The 19531-nt window shown below is 47.7% G+C and overlaps 1 protein-coding gene across 6 annotated transcripts in view; it reads right to left on the bottom strand.

Annotated features, from left to right (window-relative positions):
- Window positions 1-1054: 1054 nt before the first annotated feature.
- The window catches only part of LOC126545200 (alpha-(1,3)-fucosyltransferase C-like), a 59080-nt gene continuing 40603 nt past the window's right edge, over window positions 1055-19531 (bottom strand). For 5 of the 6 annotated variants that reach the window (XM_050192962.3, XM_072285092.1, XM_072285091.1 and 2 more), the window contains one exon: window positions 1055-2829. In XM_050192962.3, coding sequence (XP_050048919.1) covers window positions 1639-2748 — 1110 coding nt within the window. In that variant the 5' untranslated portion in view covers window positions 2749-2829 and the 3' untranslated portion in view covers window positions 1055-1638. Of the gene's footprint in view, window positions 2830-12590; window positions 12624-19531 lie in introns of those variants that run through there. The other variant, XR_011890702.1, reaches the window with a different exon arrangement.

A 19531-nucleotide genomic window follows, 5' to 3' on the forward strand; every position in this document is an offset into this window, starting at 1 on the left:
GTATATATATATATATATTTGAATAAAGAGAAACATCAGACATCTACCCGTTCGTAGCAATTGCTACAAAGGAAACCCATACGGGTTCCTCGAAAAAAAAAGATATATATATATATATATATATATATATATATATATATATCTATATATATATATATATATATAGAATAACCATGTGCTCCTGCAGTAAAGCCCTTGGGTTCAGGGATAGCAGAGGGAGGGTAAACAAGTCGGCATTGGAGATTAGTAAAATGGGATTGGTAATTTGGCGGCACAACAGTATTGAGACCATAAACAACGGAGGCGCATAAAAAAAAAGTTCCGAATAGTGGTTCCGAAAGTTTAGTGCTGGGAATGGTTTGCCTGGTTAAAGAAGTCGTAGTTCCACCCCAACAGCCGAAGCATCCATTACGATGCCTTACCATTACGATTAAGGATGGTAGTTTTATCGGCCATATAAGCTTGGAAACATTCGCTTACTAACTGAATTAACAAGCATGGTGTCAACGCGCACAGGCAAACATGAACACATCACACTCGATTACCGCGGACACTCGCTGTCAAAACTCTCGCGTGAGCAAGCGTGGCAGCAGCAGCGAGCGAAGTGACTTTAATGCTTTCTATCGCTTCAACGCAAAACAGCGGCGAGAAAACGGCACGCACAAGGGTGTGAGTCGTCCGCAAATCGCTTTCAAGATACGGCGATTGCGCGCCGCCGCTCAAAGTACGCAGTTGCTGGCGAAGTAGACGCCCCCCCACCCCCACCCCCCCGCCTCTCTCCGGCGCGGCCTTACCACTGTCCTCCGTTTCGCGTTTCACGCGCGAAACTGAGCCTCGATCGTCAGTCCTTCTTGCGCCTTGCGCCCGGTTGCAAGATACGCAGTTGCTGCCGTAGCCCAACGCGCCCCCCTCCCTCCGATCCCCTCACGGCCATTCCCGCGACGGAAGACGGCGCGTTTGCGCTCCGCCTTCTTTCCTCGCGCGCGCCAGATTGAACCTCGATCGTCGGCTTCCCTCGTGTGCTTTCACTCTTACATACAGCAAAAGGCGCGGCGACGCTGTTAACCATAGACTTTATACATAACATCACGGCGACGGCGACGGCAAAAATGCGCCCGGAGTGTCCATCGCAATAAAAGGAGGCACTTGAGACATTAGGCAAAATAAGAGAGAAAAGGCTTGGTAAGGCACCCCACCACCCTGCTTCACAGACGATGCTCTTAGCATGCACCTATCTATCCAAAACCGCGAGAGAGAGAGCGTTCGCAGGTAGTGGCGCGCAGTGCATTTCGGCGGCCACGCACAGAGTTCACGGCGGCGGGGCTAGGTGGCGCCGAGTGTTCTTAGGGAAGCGTGAAAGAGGAGTCCCACTGAAGTACAGCCTCATACATATCTCGTTTCTACAGTGGCAATAGGTTGTGTCGCTATACTTTTTCAATGCTTAACGCATTACCATCGGCAGTCATCGTGCGATGGGTTCTGCCGATTTTTTTTTTTTTCGTTATAGCTTGCGCCGCATTGGCTGGGACATGCAGTATGCTTGCGTAATAGCTTGTACAGTACGTGGAGGGGTAAACAGGCTAGAAGTCCGTTGGCGCGTTCCGTCTTGATAGCGCACTCCTGACAACCTGGGTCGCGTTACGACCAGGTCCTATTAAGCAGCCCCTGCCATGTGGTGCAGCGCGCCTCTTTCCAGAGGTACTCGTACAGGCTGCGGCGGATTTCTCTCGCGGGAAGTCTGAAGAGCCGGTGAATCTGCTCGCATGTGGTGCAACCAAAGGAAGGCCTCTCTATGTAGTAGTGCTTTTTCCACTCGAAGTAGCGCTTGTACTCCTGCGGATTTCCTTGCAGCTTCAGCAGATAAGCTCCCAATTCTCGAGCGGTCCTGAAATGGGCGAAGTTTATGTAGGATCCCGGAGGTGCGACCGCGGAGTAATTGGCGCCGCCCATCACGACGGGAACCATGGAATTCATCAGCGGGTGGAAGAGCTTCTCGGTGCTGTAGTCCTTGCAGACGGAGTTTTCGAAGGCCAGATAGAAGGAGTAGTTGGCCGCGATTTCCCGGTAGCAGCCGAAGTGCTGCTCGCGGCAGCGGTGTCGCCCGCAGCGACCAAACACGTCCACTGGGACGACCTTCTGCAGCTCCCGCACGTAGCTCTCGCGGCGGCTGAAGCTCCGGCAGTTGGACACGATCCACGCTACGGGTCTAGCTTTCGGGTCCGGCGCTGATACGCTCTTGACGATTCGCCTACGCACCGTCCTAAAGCCATGTCTGTGCACGACGTCAGCGTCGAATCGATAAGAGAGCGTCCAGTTAATACCTAGCGTATCCAACTTAGAGGCCTTCACCGGCAGTCTGTACGGAGGCTCCATGGCGTACAACACCCAAGCCTGGCCCGGTCTACGGCGGCGAGGGAGACTTTCCCAGAACGACTTAGAAAAGCTCTGCAAAACGACGACATCGCTTCTATACAGGTCATTTCGGTCTTGGCCGAATTTGCATGGAAATGAGCACTTCTTGGTGGCATTGTCCCCGAAAATGCGTTCAAAAAAATCATGGCCAAAGCTGTGCCACATAAGAACGCGATATGTTCGGTGCGGTTTAGAAAAGTTGCCACCAAGAAACGTCACATCACGTGGACCGAAGGCGTCAAGCGTGTACAGCACTAAACAGACCACAGTGCACAACACAGTACACAGTAACGCTGACTTGAGGATAAAGTTCTTGCACCTCTTCGCTCTTCTCATGTCGCGTCTCTGGAGTGTACCTTTGAACTAAGGCACGACCGCCGACTGGCTCTGTTCCCGTCAGCTTGCCGGCATGGCGCGCTGCAACGAGAGAGAGAAAGAAAATGAGCGCACTTGAAGAAGCAATCGTAGGGTAGTGAGGAAGCCTCTCAACATATTTTAATACGTTTGCCGTAAGCTCAATGAACCTAAGTTCTTGAAAGGATACCGTTCGCTTGTTTCTTAAGCACCATTACTACTTTGGAAAACTTCTATTGGAACGAAATGCACGCATTCTTAATTGAATTATTAACCAGATCTACTAAATGTTTGGTGATTACTGTAACAATATTTTTAACATTGTATTTGTGACTCCGTCAGGATCAGGGGCTGTTTTAGGCGAGCATTCTGATTTAGTTCAGACAATTAAATTGACGTGAAGCCATCCGAAGGGTATAATGCAAAATGGATAGTGCGAAGCCGGGCTGCAAATCAATTTTCTAAGCCTTTGGCAATCTCTTCTATGGACGCGTCTATTTCTTGAGGGGTGAAAACAATTGCGTCTAATGTCAGCTGCGTTGGTAGCACCCTGGTAGCACGAAGATATGCCAACGAAGCACGTTTGTTTATTTAACAGATAATCGTAATGCCTAATATCATATGTACCTTTGGCTCGCTTAACAGTACGCGATTGAAGAATGCTTTACTCCAACCTAACATAACAAATTAACAACAAAAGGATACAGAGGCAGAAAATGCACATCTTGAACGAACCCTTGCACTTTGTGAAGCTGAATGATGACCCGGCAGCAAAGTCAAAGCGACAGCTGGCTGAATAATTACGGGGACTACGAAACAAATGACGCCTGGATCAAACGTTGTACCGCCGACTGTTTTCTTCGGACGGGGCTGCTCTAACGATCTATAGGCTGCCCAGAGTGCATATAGAGGGTGGCCTTCTCCGTCCTATCGTGTCTTTTGTTGGGTGACCAACTTACAACCTGTCGCAGTTCTTGGTTGTAATGTGAAGCCCTTGACTGAGGGCAACTCCAGGTCAGTTAGAAACTCTCACGATTTTGCAAACTGACATCCGTACACAGCAACTTGACGGTGACGATGTGATGGCGTCTCTTGATGTTATTTCTTTGCTTACAAACGGCCCTGTTGGTTTGGCCATTGATGTGTTAGAGGCGCGTTTGAGAAAAGATTGCAATTTAGAAAGTCGTACGTACTTGTCGGTGGAGGAGATCGTAATTTTATTGTGGTTTTGCTTGAATCAAACCTACTTCACTTTCACCAACATGATTTATCATCAAATTGAAGGGTGCCCTATGGGAAGTCCTATTTTCGTTACCATGGCAAACCAAGTGATGGAGCACGTCGAAACACAGGTGCTGAACTCACTACCCTGTCGGGTAAAAATGTATTGTAGGTACATGGATGACACTTTTGTAATTTTGAAGCGCACAAACCTGGTTGCTTTCCAGGCGGCGCTGAACAGTGTCACCAAGCCATTCAATTCACGTGCGAAACAGAGCGTTCTTCTTGGTTCTTCCTGTTCTTCTGCTGCGACCGTGGGGACGCAGCATTAGATGGTAGCACTGTAAATGAGATATCAAGTATGCTGATTCTCATGATGTTTGCAGCAATCAAGGCTATTCTCCGTGCCAGCCCATCGTTTAAAAGCATCTCTGAGGTAGAGGCCGTCCTGGCTTTGGAACAGCTGGTGTCGTCTTCTTTCACGGCGCAACGCCGTGATTCTTCGCAGTAGCAAATATGGTTTCGCCAAGAATCGTCTCACAAGCGGTGTCCACCAACAAACACTTCCGCGCATATACTATATTCCAGTGGAACGCTCGCGGCTTGCGCTCGAAGTGAGCAGACTTTACGCATCTTGCGCGAGTGTACCGATTCCCTTTTATGGTCATTTCCGAGTCTCGCGTCGACGAGCAGCTTAGGATAAAGGGTTATTATTTTCATCATTCAAGGCGACTAACCGGAATTAGCGGACTGCTCGTTGGATTTCGCAACTACATGCCTGCCTCTGCGATTGACGTAGCACCACATGACAAGAATGAATATATTTGCGCAACCACAGTGATTACATCCAAAGCGTTTACCTTGATCGGCGTCTCCTTGGAACCAGGATCACATTTCGACGTAACAAGACTGGAAAACATGTTGACAAATACTCAATCTTCGCATATTATTTGTGTCGATGTTAACGCACATAACGAGATCTGGGGTAGTTCACATACATGTGCTCGGGGTGCTAAGCTGGCGAAACTTATTGCAAAATACAATATAGAGCCCTTGAACGATGGCAGCATAACATACCTGAAAAAACCGAAGACTGTTAGCTGCATTGACCTCACATTCGTATCAAGTCAAGTGGCCCCTATGTTCGGATGGTGTACAGATTTCGAGACTCGCGGTAATGATCACTACCCGATCCTAATCTCTACCCTTCATTTTCGGACGTCGCCCAGAAAAGGGAAACTGAAGTCGGTAGACTGGGAAGCTTACACAGCAGTCGTAGACAAAGGGATCACAGCCTCGACTACGAATGCAGAATTAATACCGACAATAGCTAATTGCCTCAAACAAAGCACCCGCTCTGCCACTAAGCATTGTAATGTGCCAACTAACGACGAGGAATCCTAAATGTTATGTGCCATTCGAAGGCGTGCCGAAAGGAAGGCTCTACGTACTAAGAATATCTAAGACCTCAGAACTTGTCGACGGGCACAAAAAAGACATATACGGCGTTACTTCACCACACGGAACCGAAAAAGGTGGAGGGACTTTAGTGGGACACTGGACATACGACAGCCGCTGAGAAAAATCTGGCGAGTCGTCAGAGGCATTCGCAAAGAGCCGCAACAGCTTTATCCTTTTGTCACCCTCTCAATACATGAGCGCGCATCCCTGAAAGAATTGGCAGAGCAGTACTGCAGGCTCCTTTCCAACGGGGCACAACCTTCTCGGCAGATTGCATGTCATCAGCCTAGTCCACCTTGAGCTACTCTTCCTGACTTAGAATTACCATTCACAATCGAAGAGCTCACAGCAGCAATCGGCGACGTAAACAAGCGATTATCACGTGGCCATGACGGTGTGAGTTACGAAGCGCTCGCAAATCTATGCCACACATCTCAGCGACGCCTTCTGGAGTACAACAACGCCTCATGGATAACTGGGGAGGTTCCTACGGAATGGAAGCTTGGGAAAGTTATTCCTATATTGAAGCCAGGGAAGGAGCCGGCAAATTACGCCTCCTTCAGACCTATATCTTTGCTTAGCTGCGTAGGGAGGCTATTCGAAAGAATTGTTCACAAACGACTAAATTGGTTCCTGGAAACTACAAAAGTTTACCCGGAGCAAATGAATGGCTTCCGGCAAAATAGGTCCGCAATTGATAATGTCATTGCCTTGGTCTCATCAATTGAAGAGGAATTGGTCTATGGAAACACACCTACTGCATTATTTTTTTACATTAAGGCAGCATATGATTTGTTCTATCATAAAGCAATACTTGACGCTTTGGAAACTCTTCGTCTTGGAGGACGGCTTTACGCATGGATTGAAGAATATCTTCAAGGACGCCAACTTTTCATGTGTACCCCAGATGGCCCCACGGCGCTTTATGCCGTGGAGAAGGGAGTGCCACAAGGAGCTGTGTTAAACCCCGTATTATTTAATTTAGTCCTCATCCATCTGAAAAGAAACCTGCCCCGTGGCGTCAAAATCACACTGTATGCGGACATCTGCATTTGTAGCGCGGCGCGTTCCCGCAGTACCACCCAACAACGTCTCCAGAGAGCGCCAGCAATTACATCGGCCTAGCTAATTCCAAGGGATCTGAAACTGTCCCCCGACAAAAGCGTTGCCATGGCTTTCACGCGGAGGTGTACGGAAAAATACTCACTAGTGTTGGGTGGTCGCACCGTTCCATACGTCAAGACGCAAAGGTTTCTTGGAGTGACGATCGACAGGAACCTCACATGGTCGCCTCAAGTGAACAAACTGAGTGAGATTTCCTCGGCGTCGCACGTATTCCGATTTTTAGCCAGATCACAGTGGGGCAGCTACTGTCGATCAATGGTGCTCCTCCATAAGGTCTACGTCGACGGAACACTACGATATTACCTCCCGATCCTGCACAAAATGTCTCCCACAAGCAAGAGAAACTTGAGGACACACGAAACTGCCTGCACATATGTCTTGGCCTTGCGAAGAGGTCGTCCCGCTCACGAACTGTAGCAGAAGCTGGATGCCTGCCTCTTGAAGTGTTATCTTCGCAGGAGACACTTCGGATTCACCTCCGCCACGTCATTCATACGAAGACTCACTTTTTAAAGGATATTTCTAGAACCCGTGCTACATCTAGCTTCGAGTAGGCCGCTGGAAGAATATCTATTTCGATTTCTGCTCAGGCGTCACAAATTATGCCACGAAACGTTTCACCATGGACACTGTCCCCACTGGAAATCGTGCTATATATCCCTGGAATCAGTGCAAAAAAGAAAATGCCTCAAGCAGCGACTTTTCAGACAGCTTTGGAATATATGCACAAAGAATACGCAGCCGCAACGCACACTTTCACAGATGGCTCTACAACTCCACATCCCTCATCGTGCGGACTTTTTGTTCCCTCTACAGGGCAACGATTCTCGTTTCATCTTGAGCGAGCGACATCATCTCCTTCAGCGGAGCTATATGGAATTAAGGAGGCCCTCGTGTATGTACTTCGACAGCAGCAGCCAAAGACATGGGTGATTTTCACGGATTCAAAAGCAGCCCTACAAAGTATCTGGAACAGGCACAAGCGTTGCAATAATCAACCTGCAGCAATTGACATTGCTTATCTTCACCACAAGGCTAATAAGATTGCTGGGCATTGCATCAAGTTCCAGTGGATACCTGGCCATGCCGGCATTTCGGGAAATGAAAGGGCGGATGGAGCTGACAGAGATGGACTCCAATACCGCAATTTCAAAAGAACATTTTTTACAAAAGCCGACGCTTCAAACATGGCAAAAAATATGCCTATAAAGAAACAGACCGCATCTGGAATCTGCCGCTTCACCAAGACAACTTTCTGCCTTATATTTACCTAGAAATGAGACCGAAAATTCCACGAACACTTCCTCGACACTTAGAGACATTGTACCATCGTCTTCGACTGAACGTGGCATACACATTTATCTGTACCGCATAGGGCTTACCACTAACCCATGCTGTGATAACTGTCGCAACTTAGACAATGGAGCACATATTACTAGAATGCCCCGCGTACCGCAATGAGAGACAATATTTTGAGCAACAAATGGACATGATTTGCCACGAACCGTTAACATTACCGAGCATCTCAGGTTCAATGCCCGGCCCTTCAAAACAGCTGCGGGTTTAGGATTTATTGTTCAAATACCTGTCAGAAACTGGTCTAATAGGAAAGCTATAAAGATTGCACACTTCGTATGCAGCAGCCTAAATTTACCTTCCAAGTCACCTGTAAATATGTAATCAGGTCCACTTGGATATTTCATATTTATTTTTATTCTCTTTTTCTCCCACTCTCGTCTAGAATCTTTTAATCCCATTCCTCATCCCTATACAGAGTAGCATGCCAGGGGTTATATACGTGCCGGCAAAATTCTCTGTTTTTCTAATAAAGAGTCCCTCCCTCCAAAACAGAGCGAGACAATGGCTTGCCTTTTCTGGATGTGCTTCTACGCCGGTAGGGAAATGACAGTATGGAAACGACATCAGCAGTGTGACACCGATAATTTTTTATCCTTTGGCTCGGATCACCCGACCGAACACAAGCGCTCCGTTGTAAGAACCTTTTTATCACGTTGTGATGAAGTGTGTTCGAGCAAGCAGTTACGGCTACAAGAAGTATAGATGGTATCTGATGCATTAAAGCGACGCCATTATGCCAGAATGTTTGTTAACGAGACCCAGAAGTGAATGCGGAGAAGGGGTAGTGAGTCACGAGTGGGGGCAGCGCCTACTGTATCTATTCCCTATGTTCAGGATGTGTCAGATACTGTTCAGAGAGCTTCGCGTCCGCTGGGCACACAAGCTGTTTTTAAACCCCATTATACCTTTTGGAATGTGTTCACGAAACCAAAGGACTGCACCCCTGCGGACGATCGGAACGGGGTCATCTCCAAAGTCAGATGCGGGGATTGTGACGCGACTTAGATTGGCAAAACAGGCAGAAAAAGGGCAACGAGATTTAAAAAAGAACACACAAAGGAGATGTTTCCAAGGCCACCCATGTAACGCGTTCTAAAACGGAACTTCTCGAACACTGCTGGACGACAGGGCGTAGCTTCGACGTTGACAATACGACGACGCTGGCCCGAGTGCAAAAGTAAGGGAAAACAAACTCATGGAATCCTGGTTAGTCTGTTTTGACGAATCGGCGTGCTACAGTAACCGTGGCCCCCTTCCGGACGTTTACAAGGACGTGTGGGACGAGTGAACTGGACCTCTCCTCATTTGTGTCAGTATATAGTGAAGACGCCACCTGCATGGGTGACGAAACGTTTATACCCTTTTGTTGTTAATTTATGTGAAGTCGAAGTAAACCATTTTTCAATCATGAATTCACGCGGTTTTTGGAATATTTTTGTATTTAACAGTACGCGTAAGTAACAGCAAGAAACCGATAATTTTTCCAATTTGTCGGGTATTGATAATGGAGGAGCATTTCCCAAGCGGCTTTTTTTTTTCTGTACTCCCGCGCACACTCATTATTTCACCAAAGACAAGCGGTAATTTTAGCTAATGGGATGACAAATTCTGCTTGCTTCTGGGAACCATACAGAACCGAACAAATCGTTGAAGCGATTTCCTTGCCATTAGCATTGGGAAGTTTCGAAACGGCTGTCATCGCCTTCCAAACTGACTTCTTTTTTGCCAGTGGCATGGCTACTACAGTGCCCGCAAAAAGACAAAGACGACTGGGGAACACAGGGAGAAAGCGCTCATCATGTGTTCTTGGTGCCTTCGCGATTTCCTAATCATAAATACCCATCAACTCGCCCAGTTTGCCATTTCACAGTTAAAACCAGACGAAATTAATTACGCTACATTCTCTATTGTGCAACATCACCGATCAACACGTAGAACACCGCGACAAGAACCCGCGACTATGTTAGGATAATTAAAGATTGTCGATACTTTCTTGAGAGTATTCCTATAAGTGGGCGCGCTAAATCAGTTTGCTCGCACCTCACACACAACTCTTACACTTTCGCCAAAGCGTGCTCGTATGCTAAAAATACGTGTCGAGCACGTACACCAAAGCCTGAAACCAGCGCCATCCGCAGGTCTGATCTGCGCCGCCCCGATCTCACGTAGTCATGCGCCTGTTTCGCATGCACTCCTGGATTTGCCACAGGTGTCGTTCTGGCTACGCTACACACTATCCACAGTGCCTGCCTTGGAATTCGCTCAGTTCGATCGGTAACGTACAACAGAGCTGCCGCTAGTCATCAAAACTTTGACGCACGGGCTCGATCTCTGAGAAGCTCACCACAACCGCTATTGAAACGTTACACGATGGCAAAGTTCCCAAGCTGCATCTGAGACTTCATTAAAGCACCAGATTTCAAGTTCATTTATATCGCGTACACTCTCGTCTAGATTTGTCATGTCTGAATCAATCTCCTGTTAAAATCGCCTGACGTCCCGGTGTGAGTGCAGTATAGGCTTTACGAAAGCCCATTGCATACATTGAAGGGCTCGGTGCATCGCGTCGGAACTGTATACAATTAGCACGTAATCTCGACACAAAAGTAAATCCACACATATACGGACTTGCGCACTCATGAAAATGTGCACCGCTTTCCTTGGCGGTGAAATTAAGTAAACAAACAATGAAGCAGCATCGACTCACAGTCTTCCACGTGTACGACACGTATCACCGGGATACAAATGGAATTTGCTGTTGTGCCGCTACCGGAAGCAAATGACTGTGCGTCATTTCCGTCTGCCGCAAACAAAAGGAAACGAAATGGTGCTGCATGGTGATGAAACCTTTCCGCTTCTATCAAGCTTCCTGCCGAGCGATTACAAGCGAACGGTAAAATGTGCCCTGTCCCGTGCCACGATTCGCTTTCTCTCTTTTAGCGCCGAGGGCGCGGGGCGTTTCAAGCAGTTGACGCAAAACCCGACCTCAGACTACAAAACAAGGCTACAATACATGAGATTGCACTACATGCTGCGTTTTTAGCAAGCTCTCTTTTCATTAGGTTGCAGCCACTGAAGACAAAGGGTTTATTCTTTCGAACGATGTCTATTCAAAACAGGACTAAGAACGCAAGCAGCTAGCACAATTCCATATGCTGGAGTATGTGACGATTGTACCCCCAGAGCCACCGCAAAGCGGCAATTTGGAACAGGCCACGCTCAACCGTGCAAACAGCGCAACGGGAACGCCGACGTCTGTGTACGGTCGACAGCATCAGATAAGATGAGCTGAGTGGGAGTGATCAATGTTCAGATGTGTCAGCGACACGCCCTTCCACAATTACACTGATGCCATCTGTTCAAATGCATGCGAAAGGTAGAAATGCTTTTATGAAACAGTGGCTGGACCAATTTAAATGAAGTATGTTGAACGTTAAATTCGAGTTACTGTAGGAAGCAGAAGTTTGGTTTAGAACACGAGGGTTGCAATGTGGGCTTGATGGTAATGCATCTTCAAAGGGTGTACGGTAGCGCGATTAAAAGACGGGACAAAAGAAGACACATAGGGACGCACACAGCGCTGTGTGTGTCTTCTTTTGTCCCGTCTTTTAATCGCGCTACCATACACCCCTTGAATTTTGTTTAGAGCCTGAAGTTTTTTACAGACCCTTAAAAAATTGAGAAGCTTTAAAATAATGGAAGCCCGAAATCTGCAAAATCGTCCCTCTGCACCAAAAACAGATATTGTCATACTGTAAAGGGATTCTGTCAGAGAATCTAAAGTGGGAGAATTTGGTAGATAAATTTACAAATTACGTTAATTTGTTGCAATGTTTACACAGGCTGTGAAATGGCTCTACTGACAAATTAGTAGCATATTTAAAACCGATGTATAATGCATCAATTTTGTCCGCTTTAGATGTGTCATAAGGTTCGGTTTGCAGAATTGTGATATCACTTTTCATTGTTGAGTTAGAGAGTTGTAAACTTGATAGCATAGTTCTTCAAAATTTTGCTATATTCAAGACTCTATGAAGACAATGATGGGCCAAATCAATCATCCGCTTCCTACAGCCACCAAATTATAACTTTTCTTTGGAAAGGAAAAGACCTCGTCAAATTCAGTGCAGTGGTCGTCGAAAAAAGTGATTTCGCAGTTCCCGCGTATCTATATAGAGGATCACATTCTTTAGCAAGTGTTCGTACCAACGAGCCCGGCTAGCCACTATTCTGAACTATATTGGAACGCCCGAGATGAAGCTTCCTCCTAATGTGCCGCACTTACCCCGTTCTCGGGCTATGGTCGTTAAAGCGAGCCCTTGTCCGATAATGGAAGCAGGTGGAGACATAGCAACGAACAAGACAGGACGATGCCTTGTTTGTTCTTTGCTGTGTCTCCAAACGCTCGCACTGTCTGTACGCAATGTCGCCACACCAACAAGCGCGAAGAAACGTGTTATCAGGTTACCTCTTTGGAATACATAAAGATCGAAGCAGTTTGAAAGTTTCAATCTTTAGCTCTTTATCAGTGATGCGTGTTTAGAGAGTGCATACGTGAGGCACAGCACAATGCGTTGGCGGGCTAGTTAGTGCGAATCCATAATTACATTGTTTAGCGCAAAAGAACGGACACAAGAGAGACGACAGGACAAGGCGCGTCTCTCAATTGACATCATTTTATTGCGTCATTCCTTTACAGAGAGCAGAATCGAGAAGAACATGCGCAGTGAGCACCATGTGCAGGAACCACCAACATCCGATCACCAGAGCGGACACATGTGACAGAACACAAAAAAACCATATTCAGCGCCGTACAAGGTTACAGAAGGCACACTAATGCACTGCGAACCCACTGACTGTATGAAAAAAGCTTCCGATAATTCTCGGGAGAACAACAACGAGGGCACCGTCACAGTAGCTGATATTTTAATTCTGTTCAGTGACAATGGCAATGGTTTAACTTTCACACGTGAGCTATCTAGGGATGGTAAACTCCAGTTTTTAGATTTGCAGCTAAAAAAATTGTGGGGTTTTACGTGCCAAAACAACTTTCTGATTATGAGGCACGACGTAGTGGGGAACTCCGGAAATTTCGACCACCCGGGGTTCTTTAACGTGCACCTAAATCTAAGTACACGGGTGTTTTCGCATTTAGCCCCCATCTAAATGCGGCCGCCGTGGCCGGGATTCCATCCCGCGACCTCGTGCTTAGCAGCCCTACACCGTAGCCACTAAGCAACCACGGCGGGTAGATTTGCAGTTATCCTTACAAACAAGTCACGCCTGTTGGACGTACTCGCCACGTAAACGTAAGGAACTTTCACCTTATGCGTCTGCACACTCAAAGGTTGTGAAACGCGCCATTGCTTTGATGTGTCTAGAATCTTCATTAATTAAATCCTGTCATCACACTACGAGCCAGAGTTTCATTGCACAGTTAAGTAGGCTGTAGGCTGCGGGTTACCCAAGTCTGGTGGTGACGTCATTCTCTGAGGTAATGTTTCAGAAACTGAAAGGGAAGCGTGTTACGGCTGGCGTGTAACACCCCGGGCAAAAAGGATGCTCAAAGACCATACCTAACCGAAACGGAGGATGGATCCCTAATTTGCCATGGTAGTCTCGTGTGGCTGCCGGTCTGGCAGGCGCCCCGCAGTGATGACAGGCCCCTTTGTGTGTGCGACCAAGGGGAGAACCCTTTCCACAAACTGTCCAACTCTAGGGGAGAATGCTTCCCGCGAACCAGCATAGCTTAGAAGAAAGGAGCAGCAGCAAAGCAGCAGCGGGGACGTGCAAAGTCACCGGAGAAAGTGGAAGCCGGCGCCAAGCACCGTGGGACTCAGTGCATGTCACGTGACGTTGACATGAGCAAGATCCCGCCTACAATTTTAGTGGGCCTATTTAAGGGGCCCCGCAATGTACTTTTTCGATTGATTCATTCTTTTGTTCTCAACTTTCACCAGCCACTGAATAAACAGTGCAAGTTTCGCACTAGAAATCGTCTCGTCCTTCCCTGGTCGCTATGGTCTACCGGACGCCTGCAGCCCGCCGACAACGCCACGCTACCCAATAGTAACGCCGGTCGAGGTTCGAGAAACGGCGTCGCAACAACTGTTGGCAGCGGCGGGATACGCTACCCTGGAGAACGCAACAACTGGTTGGCAGCGATTGGGATAAGCTACCCTGGAAACCCCAACTTTGGACGACATCTAAGAGATCGTCTCCTCTTCGTCCTGGTGACAACATTCGGAAGGAAGGTGTCGGGATTCATGACTGCATATGGTGAGTTCACGGCTTTTCTCCACTAAGATATCGCTTGGTTTTACGTATTTCTTGCGGAAGTACGGAGCAGTGATTTTTCTTTAACCGTTGACGGAAGTTTTGAGTACGTCGAGGTTGTTATAGAGTGAAGAGTTAGCAGCACTAAGGGCAGCCATGAACTTGAAGGCACTAAAGAAGTCAGAATTGTTTAGCTTGGCCAGACAGTTGGGCCTCCAAATTGCTGACTCAAAGAGAAAGCCGGAGATCATTGAGGCGACCGAAGCGAGTGGGGCAGACGACGATGAACTGAAGGGAGGCCTAGAGAGCATTGCGGGTAAGGCGGAAGAGAGTAAGCGCCTAGAAGAAAAGGAAGAGAGCAAGCGTCTAGAAGAAAAAGAAGAGCGTGACCGTATTGCACGCGGCGCACTCGAAATGAGGCGCCTAGATATTGCGTTTCTGAAGGCTCAAATACCAGACCTAGGACAGAGGCGCGAGAATACGAGCGCATAATGACAGACTTGATGGCACCCTACGCAGCAGAAGGGGGCATAGGTTTTCTTCTGGTGCAGTTTGAGCGCTTGTGTGAGAAGGCGAAATTCGCGAGAAACACGTGGCCACAACGCTTGCTTACGTTGCTGCTACGTGAGGTAGTTGATATCATTGCCCGCATAGGGAAAGAAGCAGAGGACTTCAGTAAAGTTTTTCTTCTCTTCCTCTTCCGCCGGGTTCTTCCTTCTTTGTGGTTGTTGTTCGCTCTCGGCTCTTCCTGAGCCGATTCCCTGCTCTCTGCTTCGGTATCTCGGCACTAACGATGCTTGATGTCGATCATTCGAACTGATTTATTTACAGGCAGACAGTAACGGTTACACGGAGTATATGGAGTACAAGGAGTTACAAGCAAACAAGGAAAACGGCTTCACATTTACGAATGCGGCTGAGCAAGGCCTCGGAGCAGTCCGTCGCTCCGATCAGGCACCTGACGAGAACGGTCCGTCGTCTCTCAGGCCTCAGCTCACACTGCCCGCTCAGCCGCGCCCATTATCACCCCCCAGCCAGCCGCGGGCCCATGTCCCCGGGCTGCGTAACTCGCACCGGCGGTGGCCGCCGCTCGAGCCCCCCGCGGCGCCTCGGCCCGACGCAAAACACTCCCCAATTACTCCCTTCTCCACATGCCGCTACAGCGGCTCGCTGTGCGATTTATGGCCCTCGCCAGAGCCAGTGCGCGAGAACCCCTGCCGCTCCCTTTTTCGCCGAACAGCGTCCGGCCACCGCCTTCCCAAAGCAGGCGCTCTCTGGAAGCGGCCAGGGTGCGAGCCAACAGCACAACATTGCCATGAAACACATACACAAAAACAGAGTGGGCCCCAGAAATATCGAGGAGCACGCACTTAAGCAAAGACACATGAGCTTCACCAAGCCGAACATTCACAACGACCTTACAACTTCGATAAAGTCAAAGCGAGACTGCTTAAAAAGTATAGATTATCAGCAGAAGCATGCAGGCGAGAATTCAGGGAGGTCGAGAAGACCAAAAGTGAGTCATACTCAGATTTCGCATACACCTTCGAGGTAAACCAGAAAGAATGGCTCAGAGAAGAGGGTGCACGCGGCGACGCCGAAAAGACAATGCAGGGCGTTGCTTTAGAACAGTTCTACCGCCTGCTTTCCAGAAAACATCGCGGGGACGTGCAAACCCACCAGGGAAAGTGGGAGCCGCCGCCAAGCACCGTGAGACTCAGTGCATGTCACGTGACGTTGACATGAGCAAGATCCCGCTTACAATTTTCGTGGGCCTACTTAAGGGGCCCCGCAATGTACTTTTTCAATTGATTCATTCTCTTCTTCGCATCCTTCACCAACCGTTGAATAAACAGTGCAAGTTTCGCACTAGAAATCGTCTCGTCCTTGCCTTGTCGCCATGGTCTACCGGACGCCTGGAGCCCGCCGACATCGCGCTACCCATTGGTAACGCCGCTCGAGGTTCGAGAAACGGCGTCGCAACAAGCGTCACGAAAGTAACTGTGTTACACAAAACAAGAGGCCTGAAGTTCTGCCGCATTGGCATGGCTCACAATCTAAATAATGTCGCCACTAGATACCAAATCCCAGTAGTGTTTCTGCTCCTCAGAAACTTTCAATCTTGTGCAGCCGTTTTCAAAAACAAGTAAAAACCAGATTGTGAAAAGAACCACGCGAAGGTTGTAGATTGAAGCGTCGGTGGGGTATATAAGATTCCGTTGTCATGTGGCAAAGTGTATGTAGGGCAGTCAGGCCGCTGTGTTAATGAGTGTCTTAGAGAACATGAGCGATCCATACCGACAGGCACACGTTCCCATGTAGCTCAACATTGTAAAATATGAAAGTGAAAAGCTATGTTTCGTGACACTACGATTCTGAAAAAGAGCCATGATACCACCGCCCGAGAATTATCGGAAGCTTTTTGCATACAGTCATTTGGTTCGCGCTGCATTAGTGTGCCTTCTTTAACCTTATACCGCGCTGAATATGGGTTTTTTTTTTTTTTTGATTCTGTGACATGAGTGCGCTCTCGTGATCGGATGTTGGTGGTTCCTGCACATGGTGCTCACTGCGGATGTTCTTCTATATTCTGCTCTCTATAAAGAACTGAAGCAATAAAATGATGTCAACTGGGCGTAGCGTCTTGTCCTATCGTCTCTCTTGTGTCCATTGTTTTGCGCTAAACAAAGCAATTATCGATACGTGAGGCACCCTCTGGCCAACCGAAAGCAGCACCTTACACGACCACTCATATTGCTGCCTAAATTTTCAAATGCGTAAGCATTTCTATGCTTACCCAACGAGAAAACTCTCCGTCCGTCCCGTAAGGCGATGTCTTTCAAGATGGCACCCGCAGCAGCGGCGAATTCCCCTTAGTGCTGCATCTCGCTTCAACGCGCTGAGCTACGCGGCAAGAACACAGAGTCCACGAAGCTGTCAGCACTCGCCGCACTGAGCCCCCATCGCAGATCGCTTTCAGACTGGGGCCCGCGCGTCTCTCTTCAACACGAACACAGCGGCGAGAACACAGAGCGCACGATGCTGCTAGCAGTCGGCGCTCTCTGTGGCCCTCGCAAAATTCCAAAGCGCACAGCCACAGGGCTAGACGAGGTTCCCGTTAGGGGGATTAATGAACTAGGTGCAAAAAGGGAGGAAGCTCTGTTGAAAGCAGTAGAAAAAAGTTTAAAAGCTAGACGAATTCCAGACAGTTAGCTACAAAGTAGAATGAATTTAATTTACAAAGATAAGGGCGAGAAAGATAGCATTCACTCGTGTAGACCGTTGGCCATTACATTGGTAATATACAGGTTAGCAATACAGGCAATTAAATTAAACCTGCAAGCGCGAGCAGAGAATAATGGCATTCTGGGAGAACTTCAGTATGGCTTCAGAATAGGTAGGCGTTTGGATGATAACTTATTTGTTCTTATTCTGTGTATCGAAATATCAAGGGTAGAAAGCAGGCCGGTATATGTGGCCTTTTTAGACATTACAGGAGCGTATGACAACGTAGGCCGCAACACTTGTGGAATATTCTCGAAGGGGAAGGCTTGGGCGACGATTGTATACAGCTTTTGAGAGAGATTTACCTAGCAAATCCCGTTTGTGTTGAATGGGAAGGGATGAGGGGCGAGGAGAATGTTGATATCAACAAGCGACTGAGGCAGGGGTGCCCTTTATCCCCACCACTATTTATGATGTACATGGTGAGGATGGAGAGGGCGCTAGTGGAAAGTAATATCGGGTTTAATCTCTCCTACAAACAGGCAAGTACAGTAGTAGAGCAGCAGCTTCCAGGTTTGTTTTATGCGGACGACATTGTGTTGCTGGCTAACAATCAAAGTGATAGGCAACTTTTTGCTAATATCTGTGGACAGGAAGGCGACAATTTAGGTCCGAAATTTACCGTTAAATATGAGGTGTTATGGTATACAATGACAACAGTGGACAGACAGTGTCAATTCAAGGCCAGGAAATACCTCAAGTAAAATAATATAAATACCTTGGTATAAGGATAAACGAAGGCAATAGACATATGGAAATACAGGAAAAAATAGTAACAGCTAAGGGGAAGAGAAATGCAGCCATAATGAAACACAGAGCACTATGGGGACACAATAGGTACGAAGTGCTCTGGGGTATGTAGGAAGGTGTAATGGTTTCAGGACTTACATTTAGAAATGCGGTTGTTTGCTCGAAATTGGGGATACAATCAGGACTCGATGGCAACCAAAGGTCAGTGGGACGTCTCGCATTGGGCGCTCACGGGAAGACTACAAATGAAGCTGTGCAGGGTGATATGGGCTGGACAAACTTTGAAGTGAGAGAAGCTCACAGTAAAATTGATTATGAAGGGCGACTGAGGAATATGGAAGAAAGTAAATGGGCTGGGAGAGTTTTCAGGTATTTGTACAGGAATAACATTGATTTACAGTGGAGCAAAATAACTAGGAAGCTTACCAGCAAGTATGCGGCCTGTATGGGAAACAACACACCAACAAAGAACGTCAAGCGGAAAGTCAGAGAGGCTGACATAATCTCATGGGTGGCGGCAATGGAAAAGAAACCTGCCATGAGTAACTACTTAAGAGGAAAAAACGAAATCAGGATAGAAACAATTTATGATAGCTCAAAGAGAAGCTCATTACTATTCGAAGCAAGATCAAAATGCCTTAGAAGACGCACTTGTAAAGCGAGATATAAGAAGAAAGGAGAAGCATGTGATTGCTGCGGTAAAGCTGGAGAAACGGTGCAGCGTGTTTTATTAGAATGTGAATCTGGCCCAGCGGTCAATTTAGACATCTCAGGTCTCCTTGAAGCCCTTGTGTTCAGCGAGACCTGGGGGAAAGTAAACATTCCCGCAGTAGAGATTAGTAAGCGGCGATTGGAAAATTGGCGGAAGTAGGGAAACGACAAAAAACGGAGACGTGCAAAAACAAAGTTCACAATAGGGGTTCAGCAAATTTGGTTATGGCAATTCATCGTGGGTTCTTTTTTCTTTTCTTTTTTTTCGTTTTAACATAGGTAGGACATTAGACAATATAGAAACAAGAGCTTGGATGGGCAACCACCATCCATTTCAAAGTGGACGCTCATAGCAGCCATCCATCCATCCAGCACATCGATCTCAACATACAGCCCTCGCGGCCGCGCCCGACGCCACCGCCGCCGGAGTGCGGTTGAGCACAGTTCATAATGGTTCGACGCCTATGGATAATGCGCTAAAGAGCGATAACGGCTTATAATGATCGGAACGCCATCAGTGCACGTGGCACCGCCACCTGCAGTAGATTGCTTGCGTCATCAATTCTGCACCGCCGTC

Source organism: Dermacentor andersoni, chromosome 10, assembly GCF_023375885.2.
Source record: "Dermacentor andersoni chromosome 10, qqDerAnde1_hic_scaffold, whole genome shotgun sequence".
Classification (NCBI taxonomy): Eukaryota; Metazoa; Arthropoda; class Arachnida; order Ixodida; family Ixodidae; genus Dermacentor; species Dermacentor andersoni.